Source organism: Anguilla rostrata, chromosome 16 (genome assembly GCF_018555375.3).
Source record: "Anguilla rostrata isolate EN2019 chromosome 16, ASM1855537v3, whole genome shotgun sequence".
Classification (NCBI taxonomy): domain Eukaryota; kingdom Metazoa; phylum Chordata; class Actinopteri; order Anguilliformes; family Anguillidae; genus Anguilla; species Anguilla rostrata.
Window position 1 is genome coordinate 24143002 of NC_057948.1, and position 16469 is coordinate 24159470.

Consider the following 16469-nt stretch of genomic DNA (forward strand, 5'->3'; position numbering starts at 1 on the left):
TAGCCATGCAAAATAACAAAGCTCCTAGTTATCTGGCCTACAACACAGTTTAAATGAAAGGCTATTACAGCAAAGCTGTGAAAGAATTGTTTGGAATGATAGGACTATCATACGGTGACCCACAACGGTGTGAGGAACGGCCTGAGCTCACTCTGGAGGGCTGGCAGCACTGGAGGCCCATTTCCCTGACAACACGGAGAGACCAGCTGAAACGAATCACCGTAGCATTTCATTTCCCAGCGATCGGTTTTGTGTTTTTTTTTCTTTTCCATTTGTGCAAAAAGCTCAGGGCATGTTTAGACCGTGACCTGCATCAGCACCTCGCCAGCCTGCCAGCGCTGTGATGTTCACTCGCTAGCACCGCGGAGCCTGCCAGCCACCTGGAGCCGTCATCCACAGGCTGCAGGAAGACCTGCAGCACAAGCTCTCCAGCAAAGAGTCACCTGACATTTAACCTAAATGAAGTGCCTACAAATGAACTAAACTGTCTACATTAACCTCAATATCCAGCAGTCAACCATAAACGAATATCACCATGCATCCCTGTGTACATGTATCCACAGCTGTGGGGAGTTAAAAATTTTTTAAACAATAATAAAATTTAAAAGCACAATAGTACTTGCCTTATCAGCAGGTACATGCAAACATACTTACTATGATGCCAAAATCACTTCACATATTGTTTGGACAAATATATACATAATTGAAAATATTTCAGCAAAGTGGATCAGGTGGATCAGGATAATTGCAATAAACAGGACTGGGAAGCGTGCAGGCCCAATACACAGTAGCATTTCTTCACGCAAGCGTAACTCTGTGGGTCTCACCATTTATGTCTTGTAGTCACTGTTACTCTGCCACTGTTGCAGACGTACTGAACCCCTCTTTTCGGGACCCAACAGGGTCAGGCTGACCCGAACACTTAGAGAGCAGCTGAAAGACCTCTTCAGCTGATGGATTAGCCAGTTCCTTTTTTTATTTTTTTGCTGCTTTGTGAGGTAACCTCTCATCTGGAAAAAAAAAATGCTACATTCACGCTTTAGAGTTTCCTGGTCTGACTGGTATTGCATTATTATGGGGGTGGGGGGTGGTCTGCTATTTTTTTTTTTGCTCCCTCATCAAATTGGTCTTGCTTCATTGCCTACTTGTTCTGCTTCAGGGGTGCTGGGGGGGCTTCTTAATGCAAAATCAGATGGCACTTGAAACCACATTTGAAGGTGTATCCAAGCAACCAGCAAATTACAAGCTTACCAGAGTCTCACAAAGGCTCAAAAGGACAGGGTTTTTAGAAGAGAGAAAGAATGCTGACAGTCTTGTAAAGAAGAACAGCAGGGTTTTAAATACTGGACGGGACAGGATATCCAGGGACCTCTCTCAATCAGCTGAAGGGAAAAGTTGGGTGAGTAGCATCAATCTGATGGTTACATTTAATTTTTCAGAAAATCAATGGCAATTGATAATAACAAATTACAAAGAACTAAAGTTGTTTGCCTTATTTTTTCTTGTTGGAAATCTGCTGCTGTTTTGACTGTTCTGTACCAATTTTGGTGCTGTTCTTGCTGCTCCTTTGATATATACTGAAAGATTTATATCATGCCAAAATTTAATAATAATAATTATTATTATTATTATTATAATTATAATAATAATAATAATAATAGGATTTTTCTAATGCAGAGGCCAGGGAATAGATTTTTTTTTTAAACACAGGTGCACTGAGAAACTGGCACACAAGCAAAGAAGACTAAAGCAAACCAGCATAAAAGGACTGCTCCCAGCTGGGAAGAAGGAGGACAATATCTGAGCGAAATGATAAAAAAGCAATAACAGCGATTCATTGCACACAGATAACTACTATTAAAAAAATACAGGGCGCAGGTGTTCAGCTTGTTCTAGCTTTCTACACATTTCACAAAAAACACAGAATACAGTTTAAATCTGGTTCCTGGAAGCTGAAATTAATAAGGACCGGTTCGGTGACACCAGCTGCAGAAATGGCGGGTCAGGGTTCATGTGGAAAAAACTTTAATATTGGACGTGTTTTGGTTACACGTTTCACATGGTGTGCCAACATTTTCTTGCTGTAAGATAGGCTACTCAAGGACGAAAAGAGTTGGAAAGGGCTGGAAAAAAGCAAGGTTAGTCCAGTTTGTTTAAAACTTTCTCTTTTGTTTTGACTTTTGAATCTCCCTGACCCGTCTAATAACCAGGCGTGACGGTATATATACCGAGAGGCCAATGTGGTCGCCTCCTGTGCTCAGTCCAGCTGACAGTCGATCGTACGGTTATCCCAGCATCCCTCTGCGGCGTCCCGTTTGTCACACAGCACTCACACCATGAAGCAGATGCACCTGGAGGAGATCGTGATGGAAGCGCTCATACCGGCTTCGCGCAACGCCACGGAGACCGCGGGGAGGGTCGTCTCCGGAGCAACCGCTGCGTTGCTGTCCGGAGCAACCGCCGCGTTGCTCCTCCTGCTCTGTGCGCTCCTCGTGGCCTGGAGCCGATCAGACAAGTCCTCTGTGCCAGGTGGGTAACTCGCTCAGTCTGTGTCCGCTGCCAGAGCTGCTGAGAGGTGCTATGACAGGGTAGGGTGCTAAGGCCAGCTGCAGCAATGTGCTTGGATGTGTTCACCAGCTATACATGTCTGCTGCATTTACATGTACAACGTTTTGAATCATTTTTCATGCAAAATTAAGAAAGATCAGTGCCTAAAATACTGATTCAGATTTAAAATGTTTTGAACCATGCATTTTGTGTGAAAAATTAAGAAAGATTTGTGCCTAAAATGCCGATTTAGATGTAAAATGTTTTGAACCATGCATTTTTTTGTGCAAAATTAAGAATGATTTGTGCCTAAAATGTCGATTCACACGTAAAATGTTTTGAACCATGCATTTTCTTGCAAAATTGAGAAAGATCAGAGCCAAAAATGCTTGTTCAGATGGAGGCTAACTGTTGCTCGCTGAATTGATAGTTGACTGTGGTGATCAGTTACAGTTATAGTGCAAGATTTCTCTTATCACGGCATCTTCAGGGATAAGAAGAACAAAAAGAAAATGTTGGATACACTGAATATTATTTCATGTAGTCCACCACTGCCTGAATTGATGAACTGGGTTCGTAAGGGTGTGTGTATAGGGTCTGTAAGGGTGTGTTGGTGGCACCTAAAATAGACAGTTTTTTCTAGTTGGACACATTTTTAAGTTCATTTTTCTGTGCTACACCAAAGTAACTACTGGTCCCATCCTGGCCACCCTACTCTGCCACTGCAGTTGAACAGGTATAGGCTAGAATAACATGCATGATAAAGACTGATCATCAAACGGGTGCCTCTATTTCTGTATTATATATATATATATATATATATATATATATTTAATATATATTATATATTATTATATATTATATATTTATTTCTTAAGCTGCTGACTCTCACGGCATTGTGTTATTTTAGTTGTGATGTGAATCACTACAACTGCGTTAAATAGAAGTAGGCTAGAGTATTAATTAAAGTAAATATACAATTGTCTTACAGCTTTACCTTAGGCTACTTCATTGTTCCATGCTCGTGAGCCATGCACACGTGTGCAGTGTGCAGATGTACCCTACTTAATGGACTTTAATGATCGCCTTATCGGAATGTTGCCGTCCCATATCCGAATCTGACCCGTGGTCTCCTATTTTCTCTGTCACTGTTGTCCTGCACCAGGACCCCCATTCTACATGGGCATCGGCCCGCTTCTCTCCTACTTCCGATTCATTTGGACCGGGATTGGCACCGCGAGCAATTACTACAACGAAAGATATGGGGACATAGTCAGAGTGTGGATAAATGGAGAGGAGACGATCATCCTTAGCAGGCAAGTACTACTATCGCTTATCAACGGACCGTGGCACATACCATTCAGCAATTGTCACAATTAAAGAAATTCAAATGCATGACAAATCCTTATCTTCATGTCGCTGACAGTAAAGAATGGCCAGCGTATTGCAAGCGTGCAATAGTAATAAAAATCAACTTTAAAAGTGAATACATTGTATGATAAACGTGTTATTTTTATACAGGCCTATTCGTTTCAAATGGCTTCATTCTAAGAGGTATATAATAAGTAAAGAGCACTATTTAAGTATACAGGGAAGATTGCTATATGACCGTGTGCAATAACCCTCCAGGTCATCTGCAGTGTACCAGGTGCTGAGGAAGCCCCAGTACACCAGCAGGTTCGGCAGTAAACAAGGCCTGCGCTGCATTGGCATGCATGAGAGAGGAATCATTTTCAACAACAACATAGAGCTCTGGAAGAAAGTCCGCACCTACTTTGCTAAAGGTACTCTTTCTCTTTCTCTTGGGTGGGAATTAAAACACAATGAAAAGAAAAAAGGATATTTCAACACGGTTGTGAAATAATTAATGGGCATAATATTAATAATAATGGGCATATTATTAATGCTCTAAAAAATACAAAAATGTTAGCGTGCTTAAGATTATTTGCAGATATTAACTAACAGTACTTCGTAGTAAAAGGAATAGCACTGTAAATACCCAAAGTAGACGGGTGGCATCAATCAATGTCATTCAGCCAATCAATGTTACTGATCAGTGGTAATCAGGAATCAGCATTTTTAGTGAGCAGTCAATGTTGTCATTCAGAAGCCCATGTTATCTCCCAGTGCTACTAATCTGCAGTCACTGTTATCAACCATTGGTGTGCTGTTCCTGTCAGCTCTAACAGGTCCTGCGCTGCAGCGCACGGTGGCCATTTGCGTCGCCTCCACAGACTCGCACCTGGACCAGCTGGAGGAGCTGACCGACCTCTCGGGCCAGGTGGACATCCTCAACCTGCTGCGCTGCACCATAGTGGACATCTCCAACCAGATGTTCCTCAGGGTGCCCCTCAACGGTCAGTCATCTTACCGCACTGCCGCGCATGACGTCGTTTCTACACTCAGAAAACTGCATTAGTCAGGCTCAGTTACACAGATACAGCCCTGTTTCTGTAGTTACGTAACCTGTGTTACAGGGTTGCAGTCATCTACCTGTATCATATATAGCCTGTGTTACATAGTCTGTGTTATATTGCTACTACCCTATTTCTATAACTCTGTTTCTATAACAACCCCGTTTCTGTATCTCAGTCTCTGTTACAATCGGTGTAATACTGCTACAACCCTGTTTCTGAAACTCAGTCACAATGCCAGTCTGTGTTATACTGCTACAACCCTGTTTCTAAAACTGCTACATGAAACTGAAGTCCAGCTGCAAAAACTGTGCATCTACTATATACTGCTCATGCAGTGCAGCATTAAGCAAGAGTCACTGTACATCTAGACAGTTTAAATATAAGCACAATGGCATCCGCATGCCTAGAAATGCCAGTAGCTTCTGCCACAGCAAATTTTAAGAGGTGAGTCAGGGAAGCCTTCACTGACAGAGTGCTTAATCTCCCCTAGCATAAGAGCCATCAACTGCACTTCAGGTCCGGATGGACAAATCTCAGGCGGGCCACAGTGTTTAGAGGTTCTTGTGTCTTCCTTTCAATCAGAGATCCACTAAAGACTGTTATCTGGACTCTAGCCAATCAGTGACTAATATTTAAGTGCCTAAGCGCAGAATACGCCAAAAAAACTGAGAGTCACTGCAGCCCTCCAGGACTGGAGCCTAACACCCTGCTTTCAGTTCACTGCCAGCACCACCAGGAATAACTGCTACTGTTGTTCTGTGTTTTGTCTCTTTCAGAAAAGGAGCTTCTGGTTAAAATTCAGAAGTATTTTGAAGCCTGGCAGACAGTTCTGATCAGGCCAGACTTTTTGTTCAAATTTGAGTGGATGTACAAAGAACACAAGGAAGCAGCGTGAGTGCACATACGTTATAGCTATGCAATATACACGCACACACACATGCACTTACTGTATATATAAGGCGCACACACATACATACACACATACGTCGGGGGCGACATAGCTCAGGAGGTAAGAGCGGTTGTCTGGTAGTCGGAGGGTTTCCGGTTCGAGCCCCACCCTGGGCGTGTCGAAGTGTCTCTGAGCAAGACACCTAACCCCTAAATGCTCTGGTGAATGAGAGGTATCAATTGTAAAGCGCTTTGGATAAAAGCGCTATATAAATGCAGTCCATTTACCATTTACCATAAACACACACACACACACCATATACACACAGATACACACAAATACACACACACATATGTAACATACACATACAGTATACCCCATATAACACACACCCTATATATAACACACAGACACACGCACGTACACACACACACACACACACACACACTATATTTTTATATACACACAAGCTATCGCTTTTTTAATCCTAAATGTTTCCTTATTTTTTTAGCCATGAGCTGCACAAAGCAATGGAAATACTCGTGGAGAAAAAACGCAAGGCTCTCGAGGAGGCAGAGAAGCTGGATGATGCTGACTTTGCCACTGATTTAATATTCGCTCAGGTGAGACACAATCAGGAAGATCTGTTAGGAACGAGAGGCTTCCGGAGCCTCAATGCACAGTGCCCAAACGAGCTATCAAACAGTCAGTCCACTTTCAAAATCAGTGACTGACAGCACACAGGCACGCCACCAGTTCTGCGGTTCACAAAGCCTCACTCCCCTGCCACTCTTGTGCAGAGTTTGCCATTTAGCCTCTTAAAGCCTGGCTGATTTTTACCGAGGGGTGGGTGTGTCTTTCACAGAACCACGGGGAGCTGTCGGCAGAAAACGTGCGACAGTGCATACTGGAGATGATCATAGCCGCACCAGACACCATGTCCATCAGCCTGTTCTTCATGCTCATGCTGCTCAAACAAAATCCAGAGGTAGAGCAGGAAATACTGAAGGAGCTGGACACTGTGATCGGTGAGCGCCACCCGATGGACATCTGCTGAAAGTGACACCAAGTACCGCAGGAAATATGTGACATCACTGGGCACGACATCAACAAACCTATCACAATAATGACTGCCAATCACATGACCTCACTCATGGTAGTGATGCAGCCACAGGCTGTCCATTGGCTCCAAAGTAAAAGGAATCATCTCTACTAGCATTCATTTAAAGTATTTTCAGGAATGCTAACACTGAACTTCTCACCCCATTAATTATCGGCTGATTTAAACCAATGAAATGGACTCAAGACTAGATATAGTAACACATTGCCTTATCCTTTAAAATACACCGTTGATAAAGTAATTGTCTCCTGTGGTGCTTGGTGTGCTAATCCACACACAGTATATCTGTTACAGATGCTATGTATGAAAATTTTCAATCAATCAATGCTAATATTTTGGTATATACTCTAGCCTTTGCCAACACTTTATATAACAAACTGTGACTTCTTATATGGATACATAACTCATAATTAATTATCAATTAATTAATATTTCCATCAAAACAGGTTTGCTTCCATCAAAATAAGTGACAGAATCCTCTGAAAAAGAAATCTTACCATTTCAAAAATGTGTTAACAGGTGACCAGAAAGCAGAAAACAGCAACTTACAACATCTAATCATCATGGAGAGTTTCATTAATGAGTCCCTACGCTATCATCCAGTGGTGGACTTCACCATGAGGAAATCCTTGGAGGATGATGTCATCGAAGGCTACAAGGTTTTCAAGGGAACGAACATCATCCTTAATGTTGGGCGTATGCATAAATGCGAATTCTTCTCCAAACCCAATGAATTCAGCCTAGAGAACTTTGAAAAAACTGTAAGTGGCTTTATTTTATTTTATTGAATGTTCAAACAATTATTTATTCATGTTTCCTCCAATAAATTAAATCCTTAGATTAAAAAATGCAAATGAAAAGCTGAAGCGTTATTTTGCTGTAAATTTGAAAAGCTTCTCTTTAAATGAAATAATTTCCATAATAATTTATAGGTGCAGAACACATTTCTAAAATCAAATGTTATCGTGTCATGAAAAATTGTTTAAAAAAAGTATAAAATAAGGAATTGCCAAATGAACACGGTGTAAAGCCACCATAGAGTGAGTGTATTGTAAAACCTAGCTGGCAGATCACCTTAAGCCCAAGGCAATCAAAACTCAGATGCAGATGTCAGGTAGTTTTTACTGAACGGGCCGTATCATAAGTGCGCCCTGTATTTTGCCCCCCGATAGGTGCCCAACCGTTTCTTCCAGCCCTTCGGTTCCGGGCCACGTTCCTGCGTTGGGAAACACATCTCCATGGTGATGATGAAAGCCATCTTGGCGACGCTGCTGTCGCGGTACACCATGTGCCCTCGAGATGGCCGCACCCTCAACAACATCCGCAAGACCAACAACCTGTCGCAACAGCTGGCTGAGAAAGACAGCGAGCTGACCATGATGTTCACCCCCAGGCGCAGACAGTAACGTGGCAGCTTCCATCTCATCGCTTTTGTGCATCCACTTCGTAGCAAAGAATGGTTCGTTATTATTAGACATTTTTATATTGTACAGGTTCTTTTTTTATTTTTAAGTGTAGAAATGCTACCTTATAGATATTGTTGTTTATATTTTGTGGTTGACTATTTGTGTAACGTTTTGGCTTCAAAGGAATTCAAATGCTTAACCGGTTTAAACATTTTTGAGTATCACAGACAGGCTGTTATAACAATATATTGTTCTGCATTTCAATGTAACCAAACCCAAAAGTAAAAAATATATATATTGGCAGTAAAATGACTCCTTTTCTTAACTTGGTATTTCAGTAAAAAACTTAAAAAAACTTAAACTTAAGTTTATGAACTATGACTTCCTGTTAGTGATGCACTTAAATTCATATTTATTCTTTTATTCAGTCAGTTGAAATGAAAATCAATGTAAAAAAAGATACAACTACTCACTTTATATAAAAAAATGTTTCATATTTTGGTATTATATTATTGTCTCGCACAAGCATGGATGGATAAAAGCACAGCCACAAAGATACGCACGAGGCAGTCCTAATATTGCCTGTTGAGACCACGGATTAGACAGCAGAGGGCACCATATCACACAGTAGGACATTAGTCTGACTAGCACCCTGAGAGGAGGTTTAAAAAAAGCCAGAGCAGGCTGCCACATAGCTGCAATGGATATGCATTGCTGGTGGTGGCAGTGTTGGCCACTGCGGATAGATGTGTACGTGTATGTGTGTATAGGTGTGTGTGTTTGTATTTGTATGCATGTGTGTATGTATGCATGCACATGTTCTTGTGAGTGCGTGTGTGTGTGTGTGTGTGTATTTCATATCTGATGCAAATCTGTGACCACAACAGGCCGTCAGCACCCACACAAGCCATCATGCAAAATCACCATGGCACCATCACCATCAGCATTATTGTCCATACGATATTTGTCTCTCAAATTCAAATCCAAATGCAAAGAGTGGCTTGCTGATGTGACTTCACAATGTTCCACACAGCCAAACCACGGGGTACAAATGAGAGCTGTATCTTGCCTACACACACTCTACCACTATAATAGCCATGAAATGTTTGGCTTCCCCTTACATTCACTTGTGTTGTTTGTATGAGAAGGAGTTGAATATCGCACATGGTGAGCAGTTGAAAATTAAGATAAATATTGTATTTGCTTTGAAAGAGAAGGGTTTAACCAGCACCATGCTTTCCTCCTGAGCTTCTCTCTGCTTTCAGACTGATGTAGGGGGGAAAATAGGAGCGTGAATTGACTGGGAAATGCTGCGAACCCAGATGAGTATCTTCTGCATTTGCCATCTTAGTTTTATGCCCCAGCCCTCTGCTAGATTAAATAATACTTGTTTTGTCAAGGAAAAGAGAAGTACCCTTTAACAAGCGTAGCTTGCCACAAAAGGCTAATCAAATGGAATGGAAATCTCCCCTGAACTGTTCTGGATAATTCTGGATAAAAGACATAAAACCATGTGTAATAATATAATCTCTGAGACAGTACTTTTCTAACTGAAAATAAGCCCTTTCAGAGTCACACTGTAATGGAAAAGTACTGGCCACCAAACCCACAGAACCGCTTGTATTCCCAATACACTTCCTGTGAAGTAAGTGGTTCCATGACGGCTCTGCTGTGCGAATTTCCCATGAAAAGTCAGGATTTGAACCTGAAGCAGGCCTGCCGGGGTGGCGTAGTGTTCATATCGCATCTCCTGGCTAGCGTGTGATCCCCGGTCCCGCTGCAGCATCGCTAGCGAAGTCATGCCCCCGGCCATCGCTGATGCCCCAGAAAAGGGCTGAAGACTGACTGGTTGCCAAGATACCATCAGATATGGTGTGCATAGTTTGCATCTCCCTGCAGGAAACACGCTGTATTCTGGGATGCTGAGCACAATAAAAAAGAAATTGGGTTGGGGAACGGGGGTTGGTTTGGTCACTAAAGGGGGATTTTGTTCTAAAATCCAACTGACAATCCAAGGGAATCAAATCCCAGATGCAAATGTCAGGATGCCTTTACCAGACAAACTGATTATAACTAGGCTCTATTTGTCTATTCTGTCATCTGATAGGTGCCGAATGGGGAAGCTCATCACTATGGTGATGATGAAAGCCATCCTGGCAAAGCTGTTGTCATGGTACACAGTGAAAGATCACTGAATGGTCACCCAACACACTACGTTTGGCATGCTATTCACAGTTTTACTAGTATGCATGCTTATCAGGTTTTTAAAAATGCACAGACATCTGTTTTTTAAAAATACACACAGACCAATTCTCCCAGATGCTCTAAATATGTGATTGTTCATGAGAAATGCCCTAACCAGTTAGGAAATGACAGGCAAATGCATTTGAGGTCACAGATGACTAATACCAAAGTGTATGCTGTGTGCACTCATAGGTTATACATAAAGAATCCTTGAATCCTTGAATGAGGATACTTTCACTGCCTTAAAAAATGGTAAACCTGAGACCACATTATCTCTAATACTCCTGGTCAGAAACAAGTCTTTCTGAGCGAGTTTCCCATTGTACTACTACGACTGCCCAGGTCAAAACCCAGCCGCTTGACTGCTGTGGTCCGTAGGCTTGTATTCACTGATTCCTTGACACCCGCCAAAAGCAACCCAAGCCTTTACCCACACGGGCCAAGGCTGGCTCCTGTTTCCAGGAAATGAAGGCACTGGGCATGCCCAGTGTGGAAAGAATTCAAGCCTTCCTTTCTGTAGACCTTCCAGTGCATTGAGGCCAAGGTCAGACAGCATTGTGCTCAAAGAATTCCAACTTGTGAGTAATGAGCAGCTCCCTCCCAGTCATGTGTGATTTACTGAGGAGATTACATGATTATCACGGCACGCAAGTGGATCAGGAAAAGCATGGCAGAGCAAATACCTAGAAAGGTTTTAATGTGCGTGTCCTTATATCCTACACAGCCATCCATGTTGGTCAACCCAACCCAACCTAATCACTCTTCCATGGCAGGAATAGTTATGAAAGTCACGCTAATTCACAGACTAAAGGGCTGTCTGTAAACTGAACTTCTTTGGTAGCAATACAGGGAAGTTATGGAAGAAATATAAGCATATGTGGCATGTTCTCCTATCTCAGTGGTAACCAATTCTGGTCCTGGAGAACTACTGTCCTGTAGGTTTTCACTCTAACTCTAACAAAGCAAACATCCCCCAACAGCTAGAGATCTCCAACAGCTGCTAATTAGTAGAGTCAGGTGTGCCAAATTGGGGTTGAAATGAAAAACTACATGATGGTAGATCTCCAGGAACAGGCTTGGTTACCACTGTCCTATCTGAATTGTGGTTTACCTTGTGGTCAACATGGATCACAAATATCTGCAAGGACACTGGTGAAAGTTCACAATTCTGATTTTGCGCAAAATTCATAACTATGGAAAACACACACATGGGCTGGCAGTCATGAAACGCAAGGTACAATAATAAAATTCATTCATCCATTAATTCAATTATTTTTGCAATTATGGGCTCAAACTGTTTCCCTGGTGCAAACTCATTTGCCTCCCTGTTATTCACCTCCGAGTTAGTTATGGTTATTTATCTTGGTGTGCTGGGACACTGTGACCCTCAATAACTTTACACAAAAGAGGGCGAAGGGGGTGAACATATTGCTTACATATATTGCAGGATCAAGTCTTGATCCTCTCTGTATTAAACATGATGGCATGGCGCTAACAGGCTCTGATTACACATAGCCTGGCATGTGCTAGGTGACTGGGGGGAGGGGGGGTGGTCCTGCAGCCGGCGGAAAACGGCAGATCGCTGGGGGACAAGCCCCGGAGGGATTAACGTTCGTGGAAAGCTCGCACTTCTGCACCCTTGTCTGTCAGCTGCAGGGATTTCCCAAGATGCTCCACTGCTGCTGCATCAATGTTTCTTTGGAGCTAATTTGCTGACTGCCGACAGCATTATCATATATTGCTACCTGTTCCCTCTTGAGCACACTTGTGCCATTCTCCAAAACCCATTTAGGTCACCGAATGCTTCAGCAGGTTGATAACTCTCTCCAGAAATATGGAAGCTATGGAACTTCTGTTTGAGTATATTAAGGTTGTACATAAAATCTGCAGATTTCCTTTTTTATTGGCTTAGTTTTTTTTACAGTTCCTGTTTTATACAGTTCCTGTTTTGTTTTATAATTTCACATAAGTTCTTCACATCTTTGTTTCTATTGTTCTGTCTTTCATTCTTTTAAATGCATAATTGTATTATGTTTTATTGTGTTGTTGTAAATCATGTTTAATCTGTGGTCTGAAATGTGCATTTGTTGACCCCAGGAACAGATATTTGTGGAGAAGCTGCAAAAATACCTGTGAGAACAGACAAGATAAACTGATCTCAATGCTCAGTGCTGAGAAGATCAGTCTGATGACAACGATGATGATGACGAGGATGATGATGACAATGGTGGTGATATGATCATGTCTCGTTTGCACCTCAACAAACAACCTCAGCAGCACAGCATTGTGCAATGAAGCTTTCAATTTCATTCGATCATTGCTGTTGAGGCAAGCAGGGCCTTCTTCTTTGTCTCTGGTAATTTTCCACAATTATTTTACAATGACTGTATCTGCAGCATCATGGTCTTTGCATTTGTATAGTTTGAAGTTCATATGCCATTCCCATGTGAACCTAAATTAGGGTGGAATTTTCCACCGTTCTGAAGATGAAAGAACGAGGAGCTTTGACAGATGATGCTGGCCTCTGATATTATATTTATAACCTAACAGTGTCGTAAACACCATAGTACCACATCATTTGTTTAGACTTGGCTGGAGTCTGTGGCTTTCTCTCTGGGGACAATCTGCCTGTTGTCATTATCACAAAATTAGTGTAAACAGTTATGGAAAACTACAAAGAATCTTAAAAAAAACCTATACAGCAGAATTATCTGGAACCTTCTTTTGCAGAAGCAGATCCAAGTGAAAACAAAACACTACATTTCCATACCACTTTACGCTCATCAGAGAGCACAAAGCTTTCCACGGAACCAAAAGGCTGTGAATACCGATGAGTTCACAGGAAACCTTAATCTCTTACAGCGTGTTCTAACAGACTCTCATTTCTCTGCTGTCTGCGTCAGAATCCCACGGTGCGATGCTTGCATATAACCCACAGTCTGGCGTTGTAACAGTAACCTCTGCAGTGGTTTTGTTAATCCTGACAAAAACACTGGCATGTCTATATTTTAGGGCAGAGCAGCAGCAGCTGAATCACAGCATAAGCAAAGCTGCACTCACACTCACCCTGGTTAATTAATCAGAACACCCTCCCTACCTGCACGTCATTTGAAAATCTTGTGTTTGTAATTATCGCCTATATGCTCTGCGTATTTATACACGCAGCACCACCTTGGTCCTTGGTGAATTAATTCTCTCCTTCCTGAGTTCACGTGCGAAAAGCATCTGAGCTTCTGGAACAGGAAGTGTAGCAGGAAGCATCCTCTTTGAAATAAAAACGAGAAGGTCACGCTGGCCCAGATACTTCAACCTGGATAACAATGCAGCCAGGATATTGAATAATTAGCATGGCAGCTAATTGAAATACGGCAAGTATTTATCTTTACCAAAACATGCTAAATTATGTCTGCTGCAAAGCAAACAAAAGCAAACAAAAACAAATTGCCTGTATTCATGATAGTTTTAAAATTAGAACAAAGAGATGAAAGCAATTAGTTTTTTTCTACTAACACAAAAGAAACAGAAAATACGTTATTAACCAGGCCCAACAGTGAAATAAGCCGTGTCATGTGGCTATTAGATCAGGTACGTTGATGATGAAATCAAAGGCATTTGCTGAACAGACCTATCACATATCACTTATATGATAAGACAAAGACACAGGTCTACACAAGACTCAAGGCACCCGGTAGAAGAGCTGGGGAACTTCTCTGCAGCTTAATCTGCAAGCACGGGGTGGATGTGGAAATGAAAACAAAATACGGAGCACAATGTACAGCACCCTCCAAATAAATTATCACACCCTTAATCAGTAGTTCTCTAAGTGTGGGGCACACAGAGACAACAAAGTTGTTTTCCATCCAAAGTTGTTGATGAGCAAAGAATGCTGTATAAAAATATTAGGTAAGTACTGAGTCAAGCTGTAAACTCAGAAATTAAAAAAATATATATTTTATACTACTGCAACTACTCATTTGTGTAGAATTCCCTAAAAATTGGCACAAAACATTCACTTTCATCATTTGCAGATGACAGATTTCAGATGTCCTTTTTCACAGAACAACTGAATTTGTTGCACTTTTTCAAAATAAAATAAAAGAAAGGCTTCATGTTTTAAGTCCTTACACAGAACCTCCAAAAGCACACGACTGCCAGCCTCAGTGTATATGAGGCCAAACCATGGTGAGCCACCACAGCTGTGCTCAAAATGAAAAAAGACTGTCTTGACTGTCTCTCTGTGTAGATAGATAGTTTAGGCACAGATATAACTGCCATTGAATCCACAGTGCTGCCGGCATTCTCAGACTGGCATTCACAGAGATGATGTGGACAGTAATTAGCATGGCATTAAAGTGTGCTCTGAGCTTTTATCCTATAAATATAAACGGGGAGGCTATGTACAAAAAGGGTTGTAATTCCATCATGGATCACCTGATATGGATGCAAATACCCTCAAATTAAAGCTGATTCTAATATTAGCACGCTACTCTTAAGGGATATACAATATGTAAAAAGTAGCATGCAAATATTAGAAACAGATGGATATTTTGGCTACTTCCAGTGAACATAAAAAGCCACACACTGGGATGGCTATGTGTATTCAGACTGCTATTAAAGCCATTTCCAGGCACTGACTCAGTCTGTACACTTCTGAGACTCCTTTGGTCTTCTTCTTGGCAAATACCCTCAGCACTTACATCCTGCACTGGAAAGGCATCAAGTCATGAGTCATTGAACATCAAAGGACTGCTTCCAACCATCATCCTCAGGAGGAGACAAGGCCATCAGTAAGCATTAAGTCCCACTGTCAATGGGGGAAAACCTGGATGCTATGCTAGCTTTTATGGAACAATTTTCCAATGGTTTTGCTTTGTGGGGTATGGGAATTGACTGGCAAAATGTATTAGTAGTACAGAGACTGACTTTGACAAGAGAAGTGAGCAAACACTGTTAGATGTGACGAAGAGCACTCAGCTCATCACCATGATAGTAACAACATCGTGTTAGGGAAGGAACGGAAATGATGACCCGCAGACTGAGGAACGGAATGGCAGAAAACGAAGCACAAACTGCCACCATACGCTTGAGCAAAGGCACCCACTCTGCGACGCCTTAACAAATACCCAGCCGTATTAATGGTTAACCCGTAAGTGAGCCGGGAGGTAAGGAAATAAATATGAGAAAAAAGGAGCATTTTTTCATGACACGGACCGTTTCGCCTGACAAACACGGCGTAGACCAGCAGTCTGCCGCTGTCGGCACCCGCAGCACAGACGTGTTTGCACTGTCAATACAGGCGAGCGACCGGCGGCACCGTCAAAATCAAGCAGCGTGATTACACCAAACATCTGCCAAAGACCAAGCTCCTCCAGCAGCCTGACTGCACGGTACACACTGCAGGGGGCCGGGTTGTCCTGGGGGAAAGCAGGACACGCAACACCTAAGAAAATCAATAAAAGCCCCCCTGCTGAAGGCCCTATCCTGTCTGGTGCCGCCTGATACATTAGCACTCACAGACGCGCAGATTTTAAATTAGCACAGCAGCTAGCAGAATGAACCCTATAAACGAATGTGTGTGTGTGTGTGTGAATCCATTTACTGAGCATAGCAGCTTTCTCTAATATCTGGGGCTACAAAAATTAAACTTTTTTCTGTTTTGATACTAAGACCTATATATAAAACACTGTGAATTTACTACGCAATGCCTTTCAGGAAAAAAAAAAAAACTAAATAGCTGAGCAGTGACAAAGCGCAAAGGTGACTGCATGCAGACGTTCAAAGTGCAGACCCATGAGGGAAGTGTGATGGCCCAGAGGCGTGCACATGAGTCCCAGCCAGAGACTGCG

General features: G+C 42.1%; 1 protein-coding gene across 3 annotated transcripts; it reads left to right on the top strand.

The window, feature by feature from the left end:
* The first annotated feature begins 1199 nt into the window (after window positions 1-1199).
* Window positions 1200-8688, top strand: LOC135242325 (aromatase). 3 transcript variants are annotated; one of them, XM_064313355.1, is made up of 10 exons: window positions 1200-2138; window positions 2327-2529; window positions 3713-3863; window positions 4177-4331; window positions 4728-4904; window positions 5741-5855; window positions 6365-6476; window positions 6719-6881; window positions 7493-7734; window positions 8146-8688. In XM_064313355.1, the coding sequence occupies exons 2-10, from the start codon at window positions 2337-2339 to the stop codon at window positions 8377-8379; spliced, it is 1542 nt and encodes a 513-aa protein (XP_064169425.1). In that variant the 5' UTR covers window positions 1200-2138; window positions 2327-2336; the 3' UTR covers window positions 8380-8688. The 3 variants fall into 3 exon arrangements, with proteins under 3 accessions (XP_064169425.1, XP_064169424.1, XP_064169426.1); XM_064313354.1 differs by having other exon boundaries at window positions 1200-1399; XM_064313356.1 differs by having other exon boundaries at window positions 1623-2151; window positions 2346-2529.
* Window positions 8689-16469: the final 7781 nt, after the last annotated feature.

What these genes read in the sequence shown, in the direction of transcription:
- LOC135242325 (XM_064313355.1), top strand. Translation starts at nt 2,337, where the DNA reads ATGAAGCAGATGCACCTGGAGGAGATCGTGATGGAAGCGCTCATACCG. An exon ending in AAAGAACACAAGGAAGCAGC is followed by an intron (nt 5,856 to 6,364) that starts GTGAGTGCACAT and finishes TTATTTTTTTAG; the next exon opens with CCATGAGCTGCACAAAGCAA. An exon ending in GGAGCTGGACACTGTGATCG is followed by an intron (nt 6,882 to 7,492) that starts GTGAGCGCCACC and finishes ATGTGTTAACAG; the next exon opens with GTGACCAGAAAGCAGAAAAC.